Source organism: Bidens hawaiensis, unplaced genomic scaffold, assembly GCF_021521415.1.
Source record: "Bidens hawaiensis isolate Kalapana, Puna unplaced genomic scaffold, B.hawaiensis_p1.1 tig00001960_1, whole genome shotgun sequence".
NCBI lineage: Eukaryota > Viridiplantae > Streptophyta > Magnoliopsida > Asterales > Asteraceae > Bidens > Bidens hawaiensis.
The window spans coordinates 3,243,477-3,267,422 of NW_027491108.1; the positions used below are offsets into that span (position 1 = coordinate 3,243,477).

At 32.2% G+C, this 23,946-nt stretch overlaps 1 protein-coding gene across 1 annotated transcript; it reads right to left on the reverse strand.

Annotated features, from left to right (window-relative positions):
- Positions 1–12,372: 12,372 nt before the first annotated feature.
- LOC143601064 (zinc finger CCCH domain-containing protein 18-like) lies at positions 12,373–17,333 on the reverse strand. The gene is made up of 8 exons (XM_077078572.1): positions 17,269–17,333; positions 15,479–16,336; positions 13,994–14,161; positions 13,704–13,883; positions 13,482–13,558; positions 13,324–13,404; positions 13,128–13,251; positions 12,373–12,757 (listed from the first exon to the last, which is right to left on the reverse strand). Exons 2-8 carry the CDS (start codon positions 16,321–16,323, stop codon positions 12,685–12,687), a joined length of 1,548 nt encoding a protein of 515 aa, XP_076934687.1. The 5' UTR covers positions 16,324–16,336; positions 17,269–17,333; the 3' UTR covers positions 12,373–12,684.
- Positions 17,334–23,946: the final 6,613 nt, after the last annotated feature.

Below are 23,946 nucleotides of genomic sequence, written 5' to 3' on the forward strand. Positions count from 1 at the left end.
AAATTGAAATTGGTGGTTTCCGGTGGTGATTTGTGTATATTATAATGGGGTTTTGAATAGGAGAAAACAACGGGTTTGCATACGGTGGTGGGGATAAATGATTGGCCGGATAATTTGTGGGTTGTTTTCTGCTTGAGGCGGTGGCGTTCAGAGAATTTAATAACAAAATAAATAGATGTTAAAGAATAAAGTAAAAGTATAATGGCGTATTAATTCATGAGGTGGAGTTAAGTTTAGTTGTTTACTTATTATGTGATTAGAATTTTGTAGGTGATAATCTTAAATTTAATTTAAATATTATATATAAGCGGAACCTTCATATGTTATCTCAAGCTATCAGATTGCTTTATTTGTAAATGGAGGCTTCTCATATACTTGACCCGAATTCATGTGTATGGGTCTCACCAAACCCAGATAACCCACCTGTCGTCGCCACGGGTCACCACCAACTACCTCCACCATCACCACTGCTTGTTACCACCAATTTTTTTTATTTTATTTGTTTGTTTTTTCTTGCCTATCAAATAATACAAATTAATAATTCATTTCAATTCTACTTAGTAAACAAACAGGATAATTGAATGATCAATTTCATTCATTTAAACATTTCATTAGCTTATATCAAAGAGAGTATTTTGACCATGATGCTCGGAAGGGAGAGAATGAGAAAGAAAAGAGGGATTACAATTTTGGGTAAATTAACATGACTTGAGAGCATTCATATTATATCTTTCATTTTTTTAAGGATTTTATAATAATATAGGGCGTGATTTAGAGTGTTGTGAGCAAAGAAAAGAAAAAAAAATACAATGAATTTTCAGTATTTAAAAAGCTGTTGTTCACCCCTTACATTTTTTAATATTTGTTGAAAGTGTTTGTGAGTGGAGTAGAGAGAAAATGTAATGATAAAGATATAAAAAGTATTATTTAATTAAAAATGAGAGAAAAAAATTATGATTTTTTAGAGTAATTTTAAATTTAGCGATAGAAAAATAGATGAGAACGCTTTTAATAGTAAGAGAGTGTATCTTACTATATTAATAAACAAAAATAATGACTCTTAATTGTCATAATTTCATTCAATCTTAGCATAAAATTCCTTTATAATATTCTAATCTCTCATCCCTTTAATGTATGCTATCAATGGGTCGTTGGTGAAAATAAGTTGACCCATGAGTTACAGCATTTTCAATATATTTCAAGATATTATACACATATTAATGACAAGTTAGAACAATTTAATACCTAAAATATAATTATTATGTATATCTTACTTTTTTATTAAAAAGTCGGCATTTTATTAACAATAAAGGACTCGTGAATTCAGTTTGAAGTATGCAAAGCTTCTCACTTCGCGTATATAAATTTTTAATTATGCTATTTAATTTAAATTTCCGATTAACGTGATTATTTAATTTTGAATTATTTATTTAATTTTCTAATCATAATCATTCTAAAAAACTATTAAACATTAAAACCATTGTTAATTATACCTAAAAAACTATTAAACATTAAAACTAGGGATGGGCAAACTCGGTACTGGTACCGGTTGGTACCAGTACCGTACCGGTAGTTTCGGTATTGGGACTGAGACCGGTACCGGTATTTCCCAATTTTTTTACCTTTGGTATCGGTACCGAACCAAAGATTTCGGGACCGGAATTTTCAGGACCGGGACCAGTCGGTACCGGTACGGTCCCGATCTCATCCCTAATTAAAACCATTAAAACTAGGTTGTTTGTTTTTTTGGAAACCGTCAATTCCGGTTTTTTTGATTTCATAAACATTTATCATATAATCAACTTCAACAAAAGAAATAGGATCATATAAAAAAACAACTTTTCCTCTTCGTATTGAACTCATAGACATGTACCAAATCATTCTATGTACTTTCATTTTTTTTTGTATTTATTATTGTTGTGAATCATTATTACTACAGTATTTAACTCATAGCAATATTTAATTTGTTTCTAGGTTATCCATACGAATGTAAATTTGATATCTAGACTTCTTATTGTTTGTACTATACGTTTAATTTCTTTTTTACTTTTAATTTTGTGTCTTTATTTCTAATAATGGACTTTATTATTATTTTTTATTTAACAAATCACGTATAATACACAAGCTCAAAAGCTAGTTAATCTATATATTGAGATGGTGTTAATTTTAACAAAATACACAATTTCATGATTTTTTTTCCAAACAACCCCACCAAGCCAACCTTATAATTTAATTCATAAAATGTTTATTTTGTCTTGAATTAATGAAACATCTGGCTCATAAAATAGTAGGGCTGTTCACGAGCCGAGCCGAACCGAGCGAAGGCTTGCTTGTTGCTTGGCTCGTTTACAATCGAACCGAACCGAACGACTGAAATTCGAATCGAACGAAAAACGAAACGAGCCAAAATCAAACCGAGCATTTTTCGATCGAACATCGAGCGATTTCGAGCATTTTTTATTTCTTTTTCACCTTAAAATTTTCAATAAGAAACAAGTTTGAAGGTTGTAAATAATATATTTTGTAAACAAATTAGTAGTTTTTAGACAAACGTATAATAGGTTATAAATTTTTAGAAGAATGAAGTTTGAAGTGAGATATAATGAACGTGTAAACAAACTTTTAATATTCTGAAAACTTGAATCGAACTAATAAAACTATAAAATTAACGGAATATGAAAAATTTAAAAGGGTTTAAAAAATTGCATACTTATATTTTATGCGTGTTGTCTATATATTTCTATATTTGCTCATATATAATTATATATAAAATAAATTAAAAATATTCGAGCCGAACTGAACCGAGTAGACCTTTGCTCGTTGCTTGGCTCGTTTACAAACCGAACCGAGCAGAGCGGCTCGTTTACAATCGAGCGAAAAAATGAGCGAGCATTTTTCGAGCAAATTCCGAACGAGCGGCGAGCGAGTTCGAGCTTCGAATGGTTTGGACGCCCTATAAAATAGTACTTGTCAGTTTACTAAACAATGATTAGTATCGAGCCCATGTAGTGTTCATCTTCAGAAAAGTGGGCTTTGGCCCAATAGTCGACTATTTTCTGTAACGGTAGCCTTTTATATTGGATCGACTATCATCAGATAAGTTTTACTTTATGAATTATGCCGGCTCAGAAAAATAAAATCAGGAAAAAAAAAGGGAAGAAGAAAAGAAAGAAAAAAAAATAAGTTTTACTTTATTGGAATATTATTTAATACACTTTACATATTATTTTAACATTTTCAACATTTTTTAATCTATCTTTTTATCTCCTCTTAATTTTTTTGACGCCCAACAAACGTAAAATGCCTAGATACTTCGTACGAGATAACCCAACGGCAAAAGGCCACCGCCAGCTGGCTCTACCCAGCCGTATGGAGCCCATAAGCACCTCTAAAGTATCTCCAGTTCTGGGGAAAACCCTCCCGCCCGAATGCTCACTGGCAGTAAAACCAGACGCCCTCAAGATCTATCCAGAGATCACAAGGATCTTAGTCTTCCTTCATTGAGCCTAGCCACCCTAAAGTGTTGTACGTGAGGACTGAACTTGAGTTTCTATTAAGATACCCATGTTTCTACCACTAGACCACACAGGAATGGACATCCCCTCTTAACACCATGCATATTTTGGTGTTTATTAAAACTGTTGATTAAAACAGTGTAAAAATAGAAGGAACAGTATATCCAAATAAAACCAACAAAACTTGAAATTTATATGATTTCCAGGTTTCAAACGTAGCACCCGAAATGTGTATGTGTAACAAATCATTATTATTTTGGAGGTGAATTTGGGGACAACGAAATTACTAGAAGATAGGAGGATAAAGTAACAATGAACTTGAGGTTTGATCGTGATAAAGACGCTTGGCAGATTATGAAAAAGTTAGTAAACCCTGCACCCATCCAAAGAATTGAGAGACCGTGTGTAGTGAGACCCCCTTTTAACATGTAAAATGTGGTAAACCAACCAACCAAGTAACATAAAGTTTGGCCAAGGGAATCAAGAACAAGGTACAATAGACTAATAAATAATAAGCATATTAGTAACTACCAATTACAAGAAATGATAAGGGAACAATTTTCAATTAAGAAATAGAGCTATAATTTGGAAAATTTAAGTGAATTACTGAAAATGGAGCTATTGCTTAAATGATTGATTTTTGCAACTCTCATAGAACATGCATCATATATTCATAAAGGGAATGCGGCCCGGAATCATAGATGGTTTCTACAAGTAGCCAAAGACATCATTTCGATTCAACACTATAAACAAATTTCTTTAACAAGAGCCGATTGTGTCGCTTGGCTAGACTAACTTCCCATGTTGAGTACTTGAGCATGAGACGTTTACAAGAGCCGATTGCGTCGGCAAGATTAAAACTTTTTATAATTTGTGGCACCATTTCAAACATGTACAATAGGAACACTAGGAATAACTAGAAAACAAATGCGTAAAGATAAAAAGATTAATCAAGATATTATAAGATGGCAAGACGCACGCGTCATTATTTGAATATTGGCTAAGGTACAACCAGACAAATTCCAAAGCATAGGATCAATAATTCCATCTTTTGTTGTGTACAATCTTTAATCATTAGTTAAACTATCAACTTGGTACTTTGTAAACCGACAGAATTCTAGTTTTAATATTCACCTTAAATGTTTGTCTATTACAATTATTATTATTATTATTATTCTTAGACAAACTAGATTCATTTGATTGGGATTGCCCTTAACAACAAAAGCAAAAGTTAGGAGTGTTATTGATCACGTTGATATCGTTAATTATTATATGTCAACGGGAGAATAAGTTATAGTATACGTTATTAAAATTTAACAAACTGAGTTTTGATTATCCAAATTCCCAAGTATGATATGGAGGCTCATAATAATTCATATTTCTAGTTGACCAATAACAAGCCTAACTTTTACCTTTAGTTGCAAAAGCAATCCCACTCACATAATAATTATTGATTTATACTTTACATCAACTCGATTTCTCTCACAATGATTATTATAAGCAAAATAAAGAAATGCAGAAGAAAACACGAGTATAAATCAAACGTAAATTTAGTGCAAAATCTACGATGATTATGCTAGCAGAATTGCCCTGACAACAAAGTGAAAATTACAAGTGTCACCAATCAAAATTTTATTCTCTCTTTTTCATCTATACAACCCAACCCAGTTCAATATTTTATTCTCTATCACAACCCAACCTAAACTAATATTTTATTAAATAAAAATGCTTTAGTTTTTAATAAAATTTATATCAAAATGTTCAATATTTTTTTATTAATAAAACCATGTCTGCATTTTTTTTAAAAAAGGTTACAAGTTGTACTTTTCATGAAAAACCAAGTTATGTAAAAGTTTGGTTGCAAACTTAGGTTGCTGGAACAACCTAGGTTGCAACCGGTTGTGGACAAAAAAGAATTTCTTATTTTTTAATTAAAATGTTTTCTTGTCCTTTTGTATCACCTTGCAACCGGTTATGATAAATGGTCACCATAGTGGATAGCCCCTCCGCGTTACAACGCGGGGGGCGTATAACCGTAACAAGTAGCGCCCATGTCACTTCACGTCAGCGACCACCAACACACACAAAAAAAAGAAACTCGTATAAAAAGAAAAAAAAATTGACAATTTAAAACCGAACGAAAAGTAGCCTAAAAATGCAGGTTAAATATAAAAGACAGAAAGTAATAACTAAGTCGATCTAGAACCAACGTGATGCGACAAGGCTGTTAAACGAGAAAAATCTGCTTAGAAATGTTGAACCACACACACACAGTGCGACGTGTTAACTCTCAAAATTTAGATCAAAATGTAAAATTAAAAATTCGTAAAAAATAAAAAGTATAAGGAAACAAAGTTGAAAGTAAAATCTGCTGAGGTTAATTTGTAAATGATGTAAAAGTTTTGTGCTAAAAATCAAAATATTAAAGATAAAAAGAAAAGAAAAAAAAACAAAAGTTGCTATTTGTGTGTGTATAGGGTTAGGTTAGAATAAAAACCCACTTGAGTTGTGAAAACTCTAGAAACTCATTCTCAACCATATGTTTTTAATTAAAGATTAAATCTTGTTGTTCACAATTAAAGTTAATAAAAAATGTAAGTTAATTAACATTTCCTCTCTCTTGAAAACATATATAAAAATTGGTAAAAATGTAAAAAAATAACAAAACATTTTTTTTATGTTTTCGATATTTTGTATTAAATGTAACAATATATATTACATGTACAAAAAAACCGATGTTACATAGGGTTTTCACAACTCTCAAGTGGATGGGTTTTCATTTTATACTTTGTCTATGTATATATATAACTGCGGGTCCGTTGTCTGGCTATCAAATAAAGCCCATAAAGTCCAGATGTTTCATTCGCAAGCTAAGTTTTATGGTCTTTAATTTCCGTGAAGTCTTTAAGTTTGAAGACTACCTATTTGTTATTTTGATAAATAGTTGTGGGACCATAGTTATTTTGAAAATTTTCACTATATTTGCTCTATCGATTATCTTTTTTGTCGGATAAAATATACGAATTATATGTCACTCTTTTTAATAATGATCACACGTTTAGTCGGATTACAAAGCCAATTATCTCATGGAATTTCAAGTATGAAGTTGTTTTGAAATGATCTTTTATCACACACTAGATACTATAACCTTCAAAATCTCAAAAGATTTTACCTATGAGATACAGAGGACAGATTGTTGAGCGACATGATAATGGACGTCCACGTCAAATAGGAAAACAATGAATACGTGGCGGTTGTGCTGAAATTAAGATTCCACTTAATACCCAGGTACCGTCATTAGGTCGAGTACTAACAATACAATAGCCTTTCAAAAGAAAGGTAAAATATTAAAAGAAGATGAACAAAACATAATGGGACTCTGGAAGCGACCCATACACAATTACATCCACACTTCATGTCATCCAGTAAAAGAATAATTCAAACAGTAACTACCAGATAATAAATGTCAAAAGACCTTAACTGTTTGTCTTTACAGATTATTATCCATCAAACATTCTAATTACCTAATGAATACAACTTGTGACCACTAATTAAGGCCCAACATGAGCAACATTCATGCTCTTCATGTTAAATCACCAAGTGGTCCTGTTTTTAGAACGCTAACACATAAAAGTCCTCTAAACCCACTCTTGAATATACATTGATGTTCACTATGGGACTCAAATCCTCGACCTCATGGAAAGGGACACAATTTTACACACCATAATACTACTAGACTAGGTGTGTGTATATTCGTCAAAGATTAATCGATTGTTTCTCATATGTTGCTTATTGACACGCCATAAGCAAGGTACAATATAAAATCTCAGAATGCTAATAAACCATTTACTAGATCCGTAATTCATTTACTAGATCCTCAATCTAAGTCTAACCATGTAAAGTTTGATAGCAACACACTTACTTTTGAGTCGCCTTCACCATATGCCTTATGTAGCTTTTCTCTCCACTTTGAACGTTTGAGAACATATCTACCATTTTACTTTATTCTAAGGCTCTAAGCTTTAAATCTCCTCGGTCTTAACTCCTAACTTTACTCTATTATACATTTAAAAGTAATTAAATGAAATGAGTTTTTTTAAAAGAAAAAAAGAGAAAAGTTTAAATATATAAAAGTGGTCTAATTATCAAATGAAATGGATCAAGATAATTTGTTAGCCGTACCAAATGGAATAGATCAAGATAATTTGACTACTAAATATATTAATAGCACATTTTTTTCGATTAATTAAATTGCAAGTCAGCAAGTGCATAACTTAAAAAATAAAAAAATGATGGTCATGTAAAATGCAAGTCACTAGGTATAAAATATGGCAAGGTGTGTAAAATGTTATTAAGTACGTTTATGTAATTTTCATCTAAGACATTGAAATTTCTAATTACAAGCATGAAGGTTTTTTTCTATTTATATTTATTTTTTTATGTATTAAATCATGGTTTCAGGCAATAAAGATTTTAATAAGCCAATCATGTATTGTATTATGTCATGTGCAACGGTAAGACAATCAAGATGTTATGAGATATTCTGTGTAGTCGAACGACAACAAAAGTGACATGTCATGGCATATGTGTCACCAACTAGACGATTGTTACATGCATCAACATGTTTTTCAAGCAGTGTTGTGAAATGATTACCACTAACCTAGTTTTGAGATTAAAAGATCATTTGTTTTGGAAAAAAAAATGTCGTTAGTACCTTCCTATGAAACAGCCACTTGTGAGTCTTTAGGGCATAATTAAATTCATCTGATCAATTTTGTAATTATGTTTGATATTAAATATCAAACAATCTCATTCAAAAAGGTGAAATGACAAAATTCAAAATTAAACAAGCTTCAACATATTATAACATAAAATAATATTAATTATAGTAATTTCAACCTCTTAATTTAGTTTTAAATACATGTTTGATTACTCAGTCTCTCATGTCCTTGTGAGTATGGTCTGGTTCTACATGTTATTGCCTTATAGACCAATCATAAACAAATACTCTTTCAAGTGTGATTTCTTTCTATTTGATTATTGCTTAAATCAAATTGATTATCGTTTTTCAAGGGGTGCGACGCCTCCCAATTGAAAATTTAAATTGAAGTGAAAATAAAATAACGGGGATAACATGTGTCAAGCCCATGATCTTCAACCATTTGATTGTTTGCTTGTTGCTGTTAATTAAATATTAATATATATGTTTAGTCTGGTTTTTATGATTTCATATACATTAACCATTAATCAAACACAAAAAAATAAAAGAAAACAGTTGTAAAAAACCATAACAGAACCCACATGCGACATGCTTATCTAAAAAGAAATAAATAATATTTTTATTAACTTCTTGATCTAGTTAACTTTTATAATTTATATTATTTAAAATGGCAAATCTCAATATTCAAGCACTAGATATAAAAATCCATAAAACCATGACCCACACGCTTTGTAGTTATTATCATCGTGTGATAATAAGAACACGACATTCTAGGTGTGCAGATAAATATAAGTAAAAGTTGATTTATTTTAAAATAATTTAATGTCTTTTCTATACAAAATAGTATTATTATGTCTTTTATCTTATCTATCAAATATTTATTATTTCATCCTAATATAAATCTAAATAAACATAGTTATTTCTCATAACAAATTACACTAAAGCAATCATTATATGTTTACAAATTTAAGACGGTCTAGTTTTATTATTACGATTATGGTTACATGTCCGAATTTTCATACAACAAATGCTATAACAATGGCATTCAAGTAGCGATGTTTGAAGCACTGCATAATCGCAAGTGTCGCTTACTACTTGGTTGGGCAGAAGGTGCCAACAAGCAATTAACTGGTCTTGAAATTGTTTAAGAGAACAATGAAAAGATTTTCAAAATCCAAGATCAATCGAAACAACACGTGATTAACAAAAGAGCTATGCCAACAACCACCGGAATTCCAAGTTGGTAAACAAAATACTTTCAGTTCTCTTTACTTTGATTATTAGTAAGGGAGGAGTGATCATCTAAGGTGCCTCAATCCCTATCAATCTGATAATGTCATATTTATACTCCTCTCAACTACCCTAAATACATTTAAACAAGAGGCAACACTTCTCTCAGCTACACTAATTTTTCTTCTTTTTTAAATAAAGCATATATATATATATATATATATATATATATTTATATATAATAGAAACCATTCCATTAAACCTTAAAAATAAATATTGCACTACAATATAATTACTTAGAAAAAACACACACGTACGAAGAGTTTAAAAATTGCATGTCCAACCATATTTCCCTCTATTTGGTGTTTTCGATCTAGAGTCACTTTCAACATTTCACTGATCAAATGGTCATGGACGCGAGTAAACGCTTTCAACTCCCAGTCATACATAACCGGGTCCATCGCCTCTTTTTTTGTGCTAAGAACTCGATGGTCGCCTCTTCTTGCCTCTTTCACTTCGACATACTCCTTACACTCCGATTGTTTTCATGTCGTGTACTCGCCAAGTGTCTCGGCCATTTCCTTTTTGGTTGACATTGAGCTTGACAAAGTGGGCACTTTATCTTTTCGACGTGGCCTTGTTGGTGTGGAGTTTTCATTGAGTTCCGGCATACTCAAAGTCAAGAAGAAACTCCCGGATTCTAACGACCTTCTTCTTTTCTTGGAATTACAATCCGACTCTTCACCCATCAATGTGACCATGGGACCAAGGCCCATTTAGCATGTGTTATTATAATCTCTCATGAGTCAACATGATTAAAACCGTTCGGATAACGTGATTGGTAATCACTTAACTCCTTTATCACGTCAAGGTCGGCGCACACACTTTTGCATAGAGGTTCATAAAATTATAAAATATATATTAAATTATAACACTGCAAATATATATCTTAAATTATAAAATAAATTTTACCGCTTGGCATCAATAAAACTTGTTCATTTTAGGCCTGATTGCCTCCTAATTAAACTAATTTAAATCATTAACAACTCCTCACATGATCCCAAAATACTGAAATAGTCTGAATACTAATCTCTTCTCACTAGGCTTACTCGCGAGAGGCCGACGGGTTCAACGAAAAAAAAAGGATAATTAGATCGACCAAATTTAAATTGACAAAATGAAGGAATGAAAACAAATCAAATTATAATTCCAGAAAAGAAATTAAATAATAATAACAAAGCATGCATACAAACTTGTCCCCTTTGACTAAATAAATAATTCTCAAATTTACAATTTACCGGACTTGACCCGACCAAATGTTTGGGCTTTTACCATCAAAATCAATGGTGACAAAAGTTATTTCATCTGTGTTCGGAATAAAGTCAACCGGCTAATTGGGTTTATGGGCCCCTATGTTGTACGATTTGGGTGTTAAGTGGCCATACATTTATTTTACTTTAATATTTGGTTTTGTATGTTGTGACTTATATGCAAAATAAATCTTACTACGTTGCCACAACATTCTGCTATTATTTTAGTTTAATTATTTGCTTATGTGCATAAGCTCCACATGTGAAGGAATATAGCTATAGCCTACATATACGCATTGCATATAGATATATGTATGCAATATAATCTATATATATGTATAGCCTATAGGCAAACGATACAAATTAAAACAAATATAACAAAAGTTAGTTTTGATCATCCAAGCCATTCTCGTCTCAGGTAACACATCCAAACCATTAAAATTATCCTTCATGGTTTGTGCATGACTACATGTTCAACTACTGTTGTTATTGCTGGTTTTGAAAAATAGCTGAAAAGAAAGTTCGTTAGTAAATTTTGTTAAGCAACAACTTTAGTAAGTTGGGCCTTTTTCAATTAGGCCTTTCATAGCTATTAGTTGCCTTTTAACGACACCAATGACTACCCTTAGTTGCTACTGCTCTCTTAGCATTACTAAATTTATTTGATCCTCCTGATGTATCTTTTGGCCTAGATGCATTAACAATTGCCCTTTTGGCTTCGATTCAAGTGCTACCGAAGAATCTTTGGGTACGCTAGTAGTAACTTTGATCTTTTATCAGCAGCATTGATTACCATTAAGGCATCAATACCATGTTTAGGTTTATTGATAGTAACACTTGCCACAAGTTTACTACTTCAATGAACACTATGCTATGAAAACGATTTTAAAAATTGTAGCAATCGCATGCAATAATATTATTTGACCTCCTACGTATAAAGTACCTCCTAACTGATAGTTTTTTGAAGTTTTTGTGCCTTAAGTGGCTAAGGTTTTTTGAAGGTATATCAAATGTATGTTTCCAAGACATATGTCAAATTTATAAGATTTGTAAAAGAATCTGACTGTAAATTCTTGGTTTTCTCTTTATAATTGTAACCCAAATGAATTCTCTTTTAAGTTCTTGAAAATTTTTCGTATGTTTCTGAGTAACCAACAACTGTTTTACAAAGAAGATTGCATAGAGTTTGCCTTGGCTAGGAGTCTCATGAGGCATATCTGATGCACAATGTCCATATCTTCAAGATCATTTGGATGAAAGTAATCCATATATTTAGTAACAAGTGAGTTGTCCTTACAATTAGTCAACTTCTAGAAACATAAAGCTGCTTTAGTAAATGCAAACTGTTGCTGGGAACTTCAAGTTATGATTGCCCGAATGTTATGTGCAAACTGTTGTGCAAAACATACAGATTGTGTCATACAAAATTAGTTTGGTAATATCATTAGTTAGAACCATAAATGATACAACTCTAGTCAAGCAAAACCACAAACACCAAGGTCACAGCATAAAATGAAAATGAAATCAAGATAACACAAAAAAAAAAAAAAAAAACAGGAACTTTATATAAACTGAAGTCTTTATTTTTAGCATATATATTTAGTAACATCCCAAAGTTACAGAAATACTTTTCTGCTATTTAACTTTTAACCATCTACTTCATTACTTTCTACTTTAAGCCACCAATTTTCTGCAGCCTTGCTATACTTCTAAAATAAAAATCAAAATATAAAGAAAAAACATAACTTAGTTACATATCATATTTCTTTCTTCTTTCTGTACCCTTTTCTGCAACCATCTTTGTCGCCCCGAAAACATTCTCTATATAAACCCTTTTCTCATATTAAATCGCCTTTGACATTCTGTTATCTCTAACCCTATAAACCTGCTCTTGTTATCTATCAAGAAACTATATTGTTGTTGATATTTCACCGCCTAGTCCTGATGCAAATGGGCTGTCCGGAAGATTCAGTCCCTGGCTACTGCATATTAATTTATAAAATCATTAATACAACTTTTATAAAAAAAGGGGGGGCTAATACAACATAATACCAAGATACTTCCTTATTCTTTACAAAAAATGTCTTGTCAACCTAATTTTTGTGTGTATGTGTGTGTAGGATTCCGAATAATTTAAGAAATTTAAGATCGCCTAACAACCAATCATTTTATATTAAAATGTTGAGTTTCACACTATTAATAAGTCATTATATATTTTTTTCCCCACAAGTTAGCGCATTTTAGACCAGTTTAGGAACTTTAAAACACATTTATAAATATAAGAAAGTATATTGGTTTTATATAGTATTAAACCATAATAAATTGAAATCTTCATATTTATTGCACACACACCTTTCTTGCTCACTGTATTTGGTCTTGATCTGCCTGATTTTCTCTTGACTAGTGTCCCCGTTGCTTAAAACATTTAAAAAATAATTGAAATGCGGGAATTCCATTTGTTGTGCATGAGCATTGCCTATAAATATATATAATAGAAGGAAATATTTAGAAACATAGAAACTTTATCAGTATTCGTAATTTTTTTTACCTTCTGATATCATCAAATCTTCTAGTGAGGTTCCAGAACTTGGCCATTGGTTATTGGTTGAATTATCACAAATTCTGGACACTGCAATTAATATTTAAAAAGTTTTAATTAGCAAATCCCGTTCACAAAATATGCCAAGAATACTACAAAAATCTCACTTGATTGAAACCCAAGTTCGGTATCAAGACGATGTGAACCATGGTACATATGATTTTGATATGTGTCTCCATGTTTCCTGAAATATTTACATTAATGCCGCAAGAGTATAACAGTAAACTCAAAAACACAATCTTGAGCCATATGATATTAGTAAGAGAACAACTGATAATAGTATAATAAAATTTATAATTTGAAAAAGATAAAAATTGTAAATTTCTTACCTCTCATCAAGCTTACATTTTTCGCGATATGGTTTAACCAAAACGCGCGCACCGCTAACAAAATGAGGGTTACCCTTGTTTAAAATAAGCCTAACTGTATCAGCAAACGAAAAGGTCACAAATCCAAACATTCTCTTTTGCTGACATGGAATTCTCACGTCATTGACTGGGCCGAATTTTCTGTTATATTGAATTAAAAAAAATGAAAATATAAAATCATTTCATGTCTATGATATATACACATGTAACTTGAAACTAATCTAACATTTATCATTTCCATTATAACTTACTTGAAGTAATTGTAAACATCAAGCTCGGAAAAAGTACTGTCGGCTGGAAAAGTCAGATATATCTGTCTAGATCCAGCCACAATTCCCCCATGTTCGTTTCTATCGTCCTTTAGATCCATACATTTTGCCATGTCATCGGCCAACACAACGGCGTGTTGTCCATGCGGCCTATTTACACAATATCAACATAAATAAGGTTCATTATCAAGAAATGTGACATAAACTTCTCACTTCTGTTAAAACTTAAGAGAAGTGAAAGTTTATGTTTAAATATCTTTAAAAGGAACAAATTACATAAATGATCCATGTGGTGTACCAAAATTACAGAGTCGATACATAATTTTAACATATTTACACCTTTAAGACCACACATTTTCAAAAAAGTAACACATTTAGTCCCAGCCCTTAAATGAGGTAATTTTTTTTAAATAGATTTAAAATGACTAAAATAGCCTTGATAATAAAAAAAACAAAATAAAAAACTATTTAATAGGGCCCCATCTTTTTTAATAAGAAAATAATTTTTTTTGACATTATTCAAAAACTAATCCAAAAAATTAATCATCATCATCATCATCATCATCATCGTACTCAGTATATCCCACCAATAGCAAAGCTATGGTAGGGTCTGAGGAGGGTAAGATGTAGGCAGCCTTACCTCTACCCCATAGGGATAGAGAGGCTGCTTCCGGTGAGACCCCCGGCTCGATAGTAGTTTTGCATCAAGCCTTGGACATAAGGCACATAGCACTCAATCATCGGGACACCGGCTGATCGGTGCATGTACCCTTATCTTTCAGCTATCAACGCCACTACATGATGCCTGATTAACCGTCCGTCACTTTTAACGTTATTTTCACGAGATTAGTAAAATAACGTCCAAATTAGTGCAATTTCACTTTTGCCCACCCGAGGGTTCACACATATATACATCATATGTGCGCACCGCAAGCAGGGCTACCAAAAAATTAATGACCCTATTAAATATATGTAAAATGACTTGGGTCTGGATCAAATACAAATTAAATTAACGTGCTAATCATGAGAATCAAGTAGTGAAATTATATATACAACATAGTGTAATTATATTGTAGTGTAATTGCAGCATAGTGTAATTACATTATGATGTAATTACATAATTACACTACTTGTATATATTATTACACTATTTGATTCTAACAGTTAGCACATTAATTTAATTTGTACATTAACTTTCCCCAAATGACTAAATGTGTTACTTTTTTGAAATGTCTAGTCTAAAGGTGTAGGATTTGAAAAGTATGTATCAAATCATTAATTTGCGTAAACCACAGAGACCGTCCGTGTAATTCGTTCTTTTAAAAAAGTTTAAAAAGTAACGCATTTGGTCCTTAAATTTATCGAAAACACCAAACTTACAAATATTCCTTCTTTTAATAAGCGTGTTTGGGATTGCTTATTAAAACTGAAAATCTGCATTAAGTTATGAAGGTTGAAAAAACTGACCTATCGATGAGACAAATGCTTTTGAGGCGAGCAAGAAGTTTGGTCAAACTATAATCGGCTTTCCCGTGCCTTTGACTTTCGGTCAAATACCCCTCGGCTTGAAGGGTTTTCCCAAACTTTTCATAATATATCATTGGTAACGAAGCTATGGAAACCGGAAACCCTCTTCTTGATTTTAACAACTCAGTGAGTTCCATCTCTAGGTTATCAAGAGAACCGGGTGAAAAGACATTATCGTCCTCAATAACATTAGTGTTGTTAATGATTTGTGACAAATTTTCAGGGGTAGGATGCAAATACCTACAATTGTTTCCATGTCTACAAAACCCTTTAACGAAATAGTGACAAATCTTAAACGGAAATTCGGGTAAACTTGACGACCTCCTATTGGTTGATGCCGGTTTGACTCGATTGATTGACTCGATTTGATCTTCTAACGACATGAAACGGAGATGATTGTGAATGTTGTAATCATCTTCAGGGTATGAACCCAGGCTGACCATGGGGAAAAAGTCAACGGGTTGACCATGAGGGTCACGACAACGGGTAGGGATTTGAATGGTTAATGGTGATTGGCGGGTTGATGGAGAGAATGGCGTGAAGTGAAGCAGGCCAGAGTTGACCCGAGGAGGTGAAATGGGTTGACCATTTGAAGGTAATTTGAGGTCGGTTTTGGCTTTGTTGATTAACGAGTGGATTAAATTATCGGGCCCGAATGCTAATCTTATCATCTCGCGTTCACCATGGTCTTGTAAAAGAAGGTACCCGATTATCTTGGAGACGTTTTCGGGTTCTGTTTTTTGAATTCTGTCATATACGATTCTTGTCGATTCTGAGAAATCCATTTTGCACAATAACCTACTAACTAATAAAAACAAAAATGTAACAATGATTAATTCAAGAACAAGGTGCATTAAATTAATTCGTGGTCAAATACCAATTGAACAAAAATTGTACAACTATAAACAATTAATCCACATTAATAAGTAATAATAAAAAAACCAAAAAGATTACTTGTAGCACTGATGGTAGGTAAACATAAAAGACTTGCAGTACAGCTGAATCTAAAGAAAATTAAATTTATAGATATAAAATCACTGATTTTGAAATCAATGTATGCTGTAATTTGAAATTTGAGCGAATTTAAAGAAAATTAAATTACAATATTGGATTTAAAAAATCAATGATTTTTAGCTTGATTTTTGGTGTAATTTGAAAATTGAGCCATGAAATTGGTATTCCAGAAATACCCTTGAAGGCATTTGATTCCATGAAGTGCAAAAACACAAAAATGATTACAACTTTATGAGCAAAAATGGGATGAACAAGATTCCATGATGAAAACCATGATTGAAAAAGTACCAGAATTAAATGGCAGACCAGATATGTTTTCCTTACTTTAACTAGCAAAAACATATAAATAATTACAAATTCCACTTAAAGAAAATAAAATAAAATAAAAAATAAAGGAATTTTGAAATTAAAGGTGAAAAAAAGAGGAAAACAGCACCAGCAATATTTATGCTATCCACAAAACTAATGTGTGTTCTTTGACACTTTTTCACAAACAGTTGGTGTGCATAGAAATTTCACATGAAATCATTTCACAAAACTCATATAATTCAAGAAAAACCTGTCTATCGACAAGAAACACTGCAAGCAAACACAAAACATGCAAAAATCATCAAGTGTTTGATTCAGTGAATAAAAAGGAACAATTTTTGTGGAAACCCACAAAAACTTTATGGAAATGAATGGGATAGTGAAGAAATAAAGAACAAAAAACTCACCGAATCGAAGGGGTGAAGAAATTAAAACCTTGTCACGGCCTCAGAAACTCCTCCATGAATAATATTATGCTGCTCCGCAAAAAAACAAACGAGACATTGATTGATATAAAAACATAAAATGACAGGGAGGATGATACTGAAAGCAACAAACTCAGTGGTAAATTATTATTATAACAAAATGGGAGTGAGGAGTAAATTAAATATGGTGGGTATTGTTCAGTATCGGTGAAATCTGGGTGTTGGGGACATTGAAACCTGCGAATTGTGTGATGGCTTCAAACTCAATGAGAGAGAGTAGGAGAGGAAGTTACAGTGTTGAATGATCTGCTGCTATAGTGTGTGTGTGTGTGTGTGACTGGTTAAAACTTTAAACACTAAAATGTAGGAGATTATAGAGGTGACAGTTCCACAGGAACAAATCAAAACTGTTTTATTTATTTTACTCTTTTTAATTTAATAAACTACTGGGTTAGGTATCCGTGTATACACGAGTTCAACATCTAAAGTTGTATAATTATAACTTTATAAATAAAATAATAGCAAATAAATTCACGTATTGAGTTAAAATAAGAACAAATTAAATTACAGTTTTAATTCACGAACGTTGTGTGTCACATTATAAACAGGAAATTATAGGCGGGAAATAGATAATTAGACAGTTCCGGGCAGGATATTGAGGAGTGAGAGGGCCTAGTTAGTTAACACATGACAAGTAAAACATTTATTTATCAAGTAAAACATCATATTATGGCAAAGTTTGGACCATTTAGAGTAAACGGCTTATAGTCATCTCTAAGAAAAAAAATGTGATCATATATTTAATGTGTAAAAAACTATGAAGACATTTATGATTCATAAAAAAAGTTTCTAATCTGATGTTTATGTAGGAACATTTAAAATTAAAAGTTGATTGAAGATTTTGGTAGGGTTAAATCGCAGGAACATTTATGACCCGTTTACTAAAAAATAGTAATTTTTGACTATTTTACCGATGCAAAAAACTTTATTATGGCTCTTTACTAATGACATAGTAAAAAGGGAATTTCCAAAACAACTATCATCGCTAGTTCAAATTCGTTTTGGTGGGTATTTTAGTATCATTTGCATTGCCCGAATAACCAAGATATAAGAATAAAAAATGATTGGGCTCGAAAAGATAAGATTTATTTATATTAAGAACACAAATGAGCGAACAACTAATCCTACAATCGGTGATACAATAGAGTTAGCACACATATTTGCATATGTTTATACAACTGAATTATAATATTTCAAGTACAACTTACTTTCTTTAATTAATTTGGTCCTGATTCCTATAACTTCAGAACATAGGAGTCACAACAACTAACACAATTTTTAGTATCAAATTATATAGCTTAAAATATCAACAACTTTAAGTTTACAAAAGATAAAAAGATGGACAAACACCTATTAAGCCAACCCAAACCGTTTTACACACATCAAAGGAAAAAAGACACTCATGATATGGAGTCCCTTTTACTCCATAGGAGATCCATTCTCCTATTGTAAACCCTAACCAAAAATAAATTTGTAACTTACAACAAAATCAAATCAACCCACAACTAAAAGATATAAACTAAACAACTTTTGTTAGAAAATAGGTAAATTGATTGATGTAAGAATCATCTGATGAATCAGTGGTACTAACAATGCATGAATCGATTTGAGTTGGTAGTTGATTGTTTGAGGTACCAATGGCTCCAACCATCATATTTATATACACATATGGAGAGATGGATACGAACCAAAGTGATAATCACTGAATGTCATCCCCCTTTCTCATTACTATCCTCCATATATATTTACAAGTATCACAATATATTAAGAGAGAATATCTCAACATATTAATTATGAGATCTTATGAAATCATTTAAATACATAAGTGATATTATTTCTATTATACCTCCGCAGTTGAAGCGGGAGGGGAGCGGATGCTGAGACTGGACCAAAAGTCTTCAAAGAGAGCCCGTGGTAAGCCTTTGGTGAAGATGTCTGCGATCTGGTGCTGTGTGGGCATGTGAAGAATCCGAACTCGACCACGTTGAACCTGTTCCCGCACAAAATGAATATCAAGCTCAATATGTTTAGTGCATTGGTGTTGGACAGGGTTACCCGACAAGTAAATGGCGCTAATATTGTCACAGTACACAAGAGTAGCACGTGACAAAGGGTGTCGGAGTTCCAAAAGAAGGTTTCGTAACCAACAAATCTCAGCTACGACATTAGCAACCCCCGATATTCTGCTTCAGCACTTGAGCGGGAGATGGTGGGTTAACGTTTGGAGGACCATGATATGAGGTTGTCCCCGAAATACACGCAATAGCCCGAGGTGGAGAGAATATATTAATTATGAGATCCTATGAAATCATTTAAATACATAAGTGATATTATTTCTATTACAAATATATTATAATCAGGTTGTTTGCTAAGATGCCTCTTTTCCCAAACCATCACGTCATCCTTCCTGACAAATTATCAATACGAGGCATAACAAAAAGAATGGTACGTGGACTTACTTATGAACTTCAGGGTCCCCATGCATCCTAGTCATTTGCCATGTTAAACCTCAAGTGCTAGGATCCAAACCAGGTCACCGGGCTAAGATATATCTAATTGATGCTTCCTCACAAGTTTAACACTGCATTTTGAAGTTTGCTTCCAAACACAAATAACGTAAATCATGAATTTGAGCTTTTAAACCTAAATCTTATTTTGTATTAAACACCAAACTACATTAATCAACAAAACAAATGGGCAACACTTAAATAAATACCTGGTTTCTTAGGTGCCTATGATTTTGTGAATGCAATAGCAAATATCAACATCATCTGCAACCCAAACATATGTGATTATCATTAAAGATTTATAATAATCAGTTGATTACACATCTTTTTCATTTTCAGTCTTCAGTATTTGTTAGATTCTAATTTAGGGCTTTCAACCATAACAATTACCTGGTTATAATGCACTATGTTAGAATATATTCATAAGTTAACATCAAGCAAAACCATGAAGAACAAAAAAATAAAATAAAAAATAACAGTTAGTTAAATTCAAATAAGCATGCCATAAATTTAGTAGAAACTTCCGAAGTACATGAAATACTTTCATGTCAGCACCTCAAAATTTCAAATTTTCAAAGTTCAAATTTAAAAAATTAATAAAATACAAAGTAAAAAATAAATAAATAACATGTTACCATGCAGTGCCTTCATTAGATAACACATCATAAATCAGTAGTCTACATATTAGTAAGAATCAGAAATTCAACTCGAAACGAACAACAAAACCCGATATGAATTTCAAATATCATAGAACTTCAAATTTTACCCAATCAATTAGGCATTTCCATCTGCAAACTACATACATGCTATAAAACACTGAAATTTGAAATAAAACACTATATAAAAATGAAGAAAATGATGTGATACTCTATGGAGCGGAGGGGCAAGATGCAGAAAAGGGAAAGAAACGATGACTGAACACTTTTAGTAAAATACTTGCTAGAGCAACAGACTGGAACATAAATCATGTAGAATGCCACAAGAAACGTAATCTAACCTGGATTTTGGCAAGAGTTAGAGGAGGCAATCAAAACCCTAATCGTTAATTAACCTTTGAATTAGTGGGATTACAGATAGCAAATTATTAAAATTAAAAAGAAGAATGCATTAGGCACAAACTTACAGTGATTGAAGATTAAGTAATGAGAAGATTGAGCAGGGGGTGGGACAATCTCAAATCGATTTGCCATTGAAGATTAATAGAGAAGGACTGTACATCGACGTGACGAAAGCCTATTAGCAAATCAAAATCTGAAAAGAGTAATAGGATTACTGTTTCAAGTGATAGATTGCGGTGAGAATGGACAGCCGACATGAGAGTCAGAACGAAGTAGAAGACGGTGATTAGGGTTTCTGGCCGAGGAGTGGGTCGGGTTGAGGAGTTCAGGTCTTAAAGATCCAAGAATTCTAGGCGGGATATTGAGGAGGGAGGATGGTCTGGTTATTTGACATGTGGCAAATAAAACTTTTATTTATTAAATAGTATAAATTGAGAAAATAATATTTTATTAATTAAAATTACTTTAATTTAATTCACAAAAAAATGTTTATAGTTGATTAATAGAATGGAATTATCTATTATATAGTTCATTCAATTTTTTTAAAGCATCCTAAATTTATTTTCATCCGTCTTTGTTGTTTTTTATACCATTCTCGTTTTTTGCGTACATCACCACTACCATTGACGCCGCCACCAACCACCACCGCCACACCACATGCCATCGCTAACCACCATGACTGCCACCACCCATCACCACCACCACCACCTGTCGTCGCCACGGGTCACCACCAACTACCTCCACCATCACCATTGCTTGTTACCACCAATTTTTTTTATTTTATTTGTTTGTTTTTTCTTGCCTATCAAATAATACAAATTAATGATTCATTTCAATTCTACTTGGTAAACAAACAGGATAATTGAATGATCAATTTCATTCATTTAAACATTTCATTAGCTTATATCAAAGAGAGTATTTTGACCATGATGCTCGGAAGGGAGAGAATGAGAAAGAAAAGAGGGATTACAATTTTGGGTAAATTAACATGACTTGAGAGCATTCATATTATATCTTTCATTTTTTTAAGGATTTTATAATAATATAGGGCGTGATTTAGAGTGTTGTGAGCAAAGAAAAGATAAAAAAATACAATGGATTTTCAATATTTAAAAAGCTGTTGTTCACCCCTTACATTTTTTAATATTTGTTGAAAGTGTTTGTGAGTGGAGTAGAGAGAAAATGTAATGATAAAGATATAAAAAGTATTATTTAATTAAAAATGAGAGAAAAAAATCATGATTTTTAGAGTAATTTTAAATTTAGCGATAGAAAAATAGATGAGAACGCTTTTAATAGTAAGAGAGTGTATCTTACTATATTAATAAACAAAAATAATGACTCTTAATTGTCATAATTTCATTCAATCCTAGCATAAAATTCCTTTATAATATTCTAATCTCTCATCCCTTTAATGTATGCTATCAATGGGTCGTTGGTGAAAATAAGTTGACCCATGAGTTACAACATTTTCAATATATTTCAAGATATTATACACATATTAATGACAAGTTAGAACAATTTAATACCTAAAATATAATTATTATGTATATCTTACTTTTTTTATTAAAAAGTCAGCATTTTATTAACAATAAAGGACTCGTGAATTCAGTTTGAAGTATGCAAAGCTTCTCACTTCGCGTATATAAATTTTTAATTATGCTATTTAATTTAAATTTCCAATTAACGTGATTATTTAATTTTGAATTATTTATTTAATTTTCTAATCATAATCATTCTAAAAAACTATTAAACATTAAAACCATTGTTAATTATACCTAAAAAACTATTAAACATTAAAACTAGGGATGGGCAAACTCGGTACTGGTATCGTTTGGTACCAGTACCGTACCGGTAGTTTCGGTATTGGGACTGAGACCGGTACCGGTATTTCCCGATTTTTTTACGTTTGGTATCGGTACCGAACCAAAGATTTCGGGACCGGAATTTTCAGGACCGGGACCAGTCGGTACCGGTACGGTCCCGATCTCATCCCTAATTAAAACCATGATTAATTAAAACCATTAAAACTAGGTTGTTTGTTTTTTTGGAAACCGTCAATTCCGGTTTTTTTGATTTCATAAACATTTATCATATAATCAACTTCAACAAAAGAAATAGGATCATATAAAAAAACAACTTTTCCTCTTCGTATTGAACTCATAGACATGTACCAAATCATTCTATGTACTTTCATTTTTTTTGTATTTATTATTGTTGTGAATCATTATTACTACAGTATTTAACTCATAGCAATATTTAATTTGTTTCTAGGTGTAAGGCCCTGAACCCGGTGGCCCTAATTTAGCGTCGGATTTACTCATAAACACAATTCTTCAAATCAGAGTTTATTAAAACTTTTCGCGGAATATAAAGCATCAATCATTTGTTACAAAACATTAAAACTTTTCTTTGATACCATAACACAAAACTTTATATTTAAAACATATTTACTTCTTTCTTCAGATGCCAGCCGTTCAATCCATGCCATGCGTCATCCTCATGCTAACTCTATAATCAGCTCACCTGCGTGCATACTAAAAGTCAGCTACGCTGAGTGAGTTCTAGTTAATCGAACGCCATACAATACATACACATACATACATATCCGTAGATACATATCCATACTTCACTAGTTACCCTTCTGTTCTACATACATACTTGCTACCATACATACATACATATCTACAATCACTAACCTCAGTCTACCGAGAGTATGTTCATAGTTCACCGTCTATACCTGTACTCAAGGTCGTGAACAGGTACAAGGTTCGCAGTCCTTACCTATGTTCACCATTTATGGTACGTACAAGGATCGCGGTCCTTCCCTATACCATAGTACATCCACAACACGTACAAGGTTCGCAGTCCTTCCCTATGTTGCAACCTAATTCATAGCACGTACGAGGTTCGCAGTCCTCCCCTATGCTACAAAATCAACACGTATAAGGTTCACAGTCCTTTCCTATGCTGAAATACATCCACAACACGTACAAGGTTCGCAGTCCTTCCCTATGTTGCAACCTAATTCATAG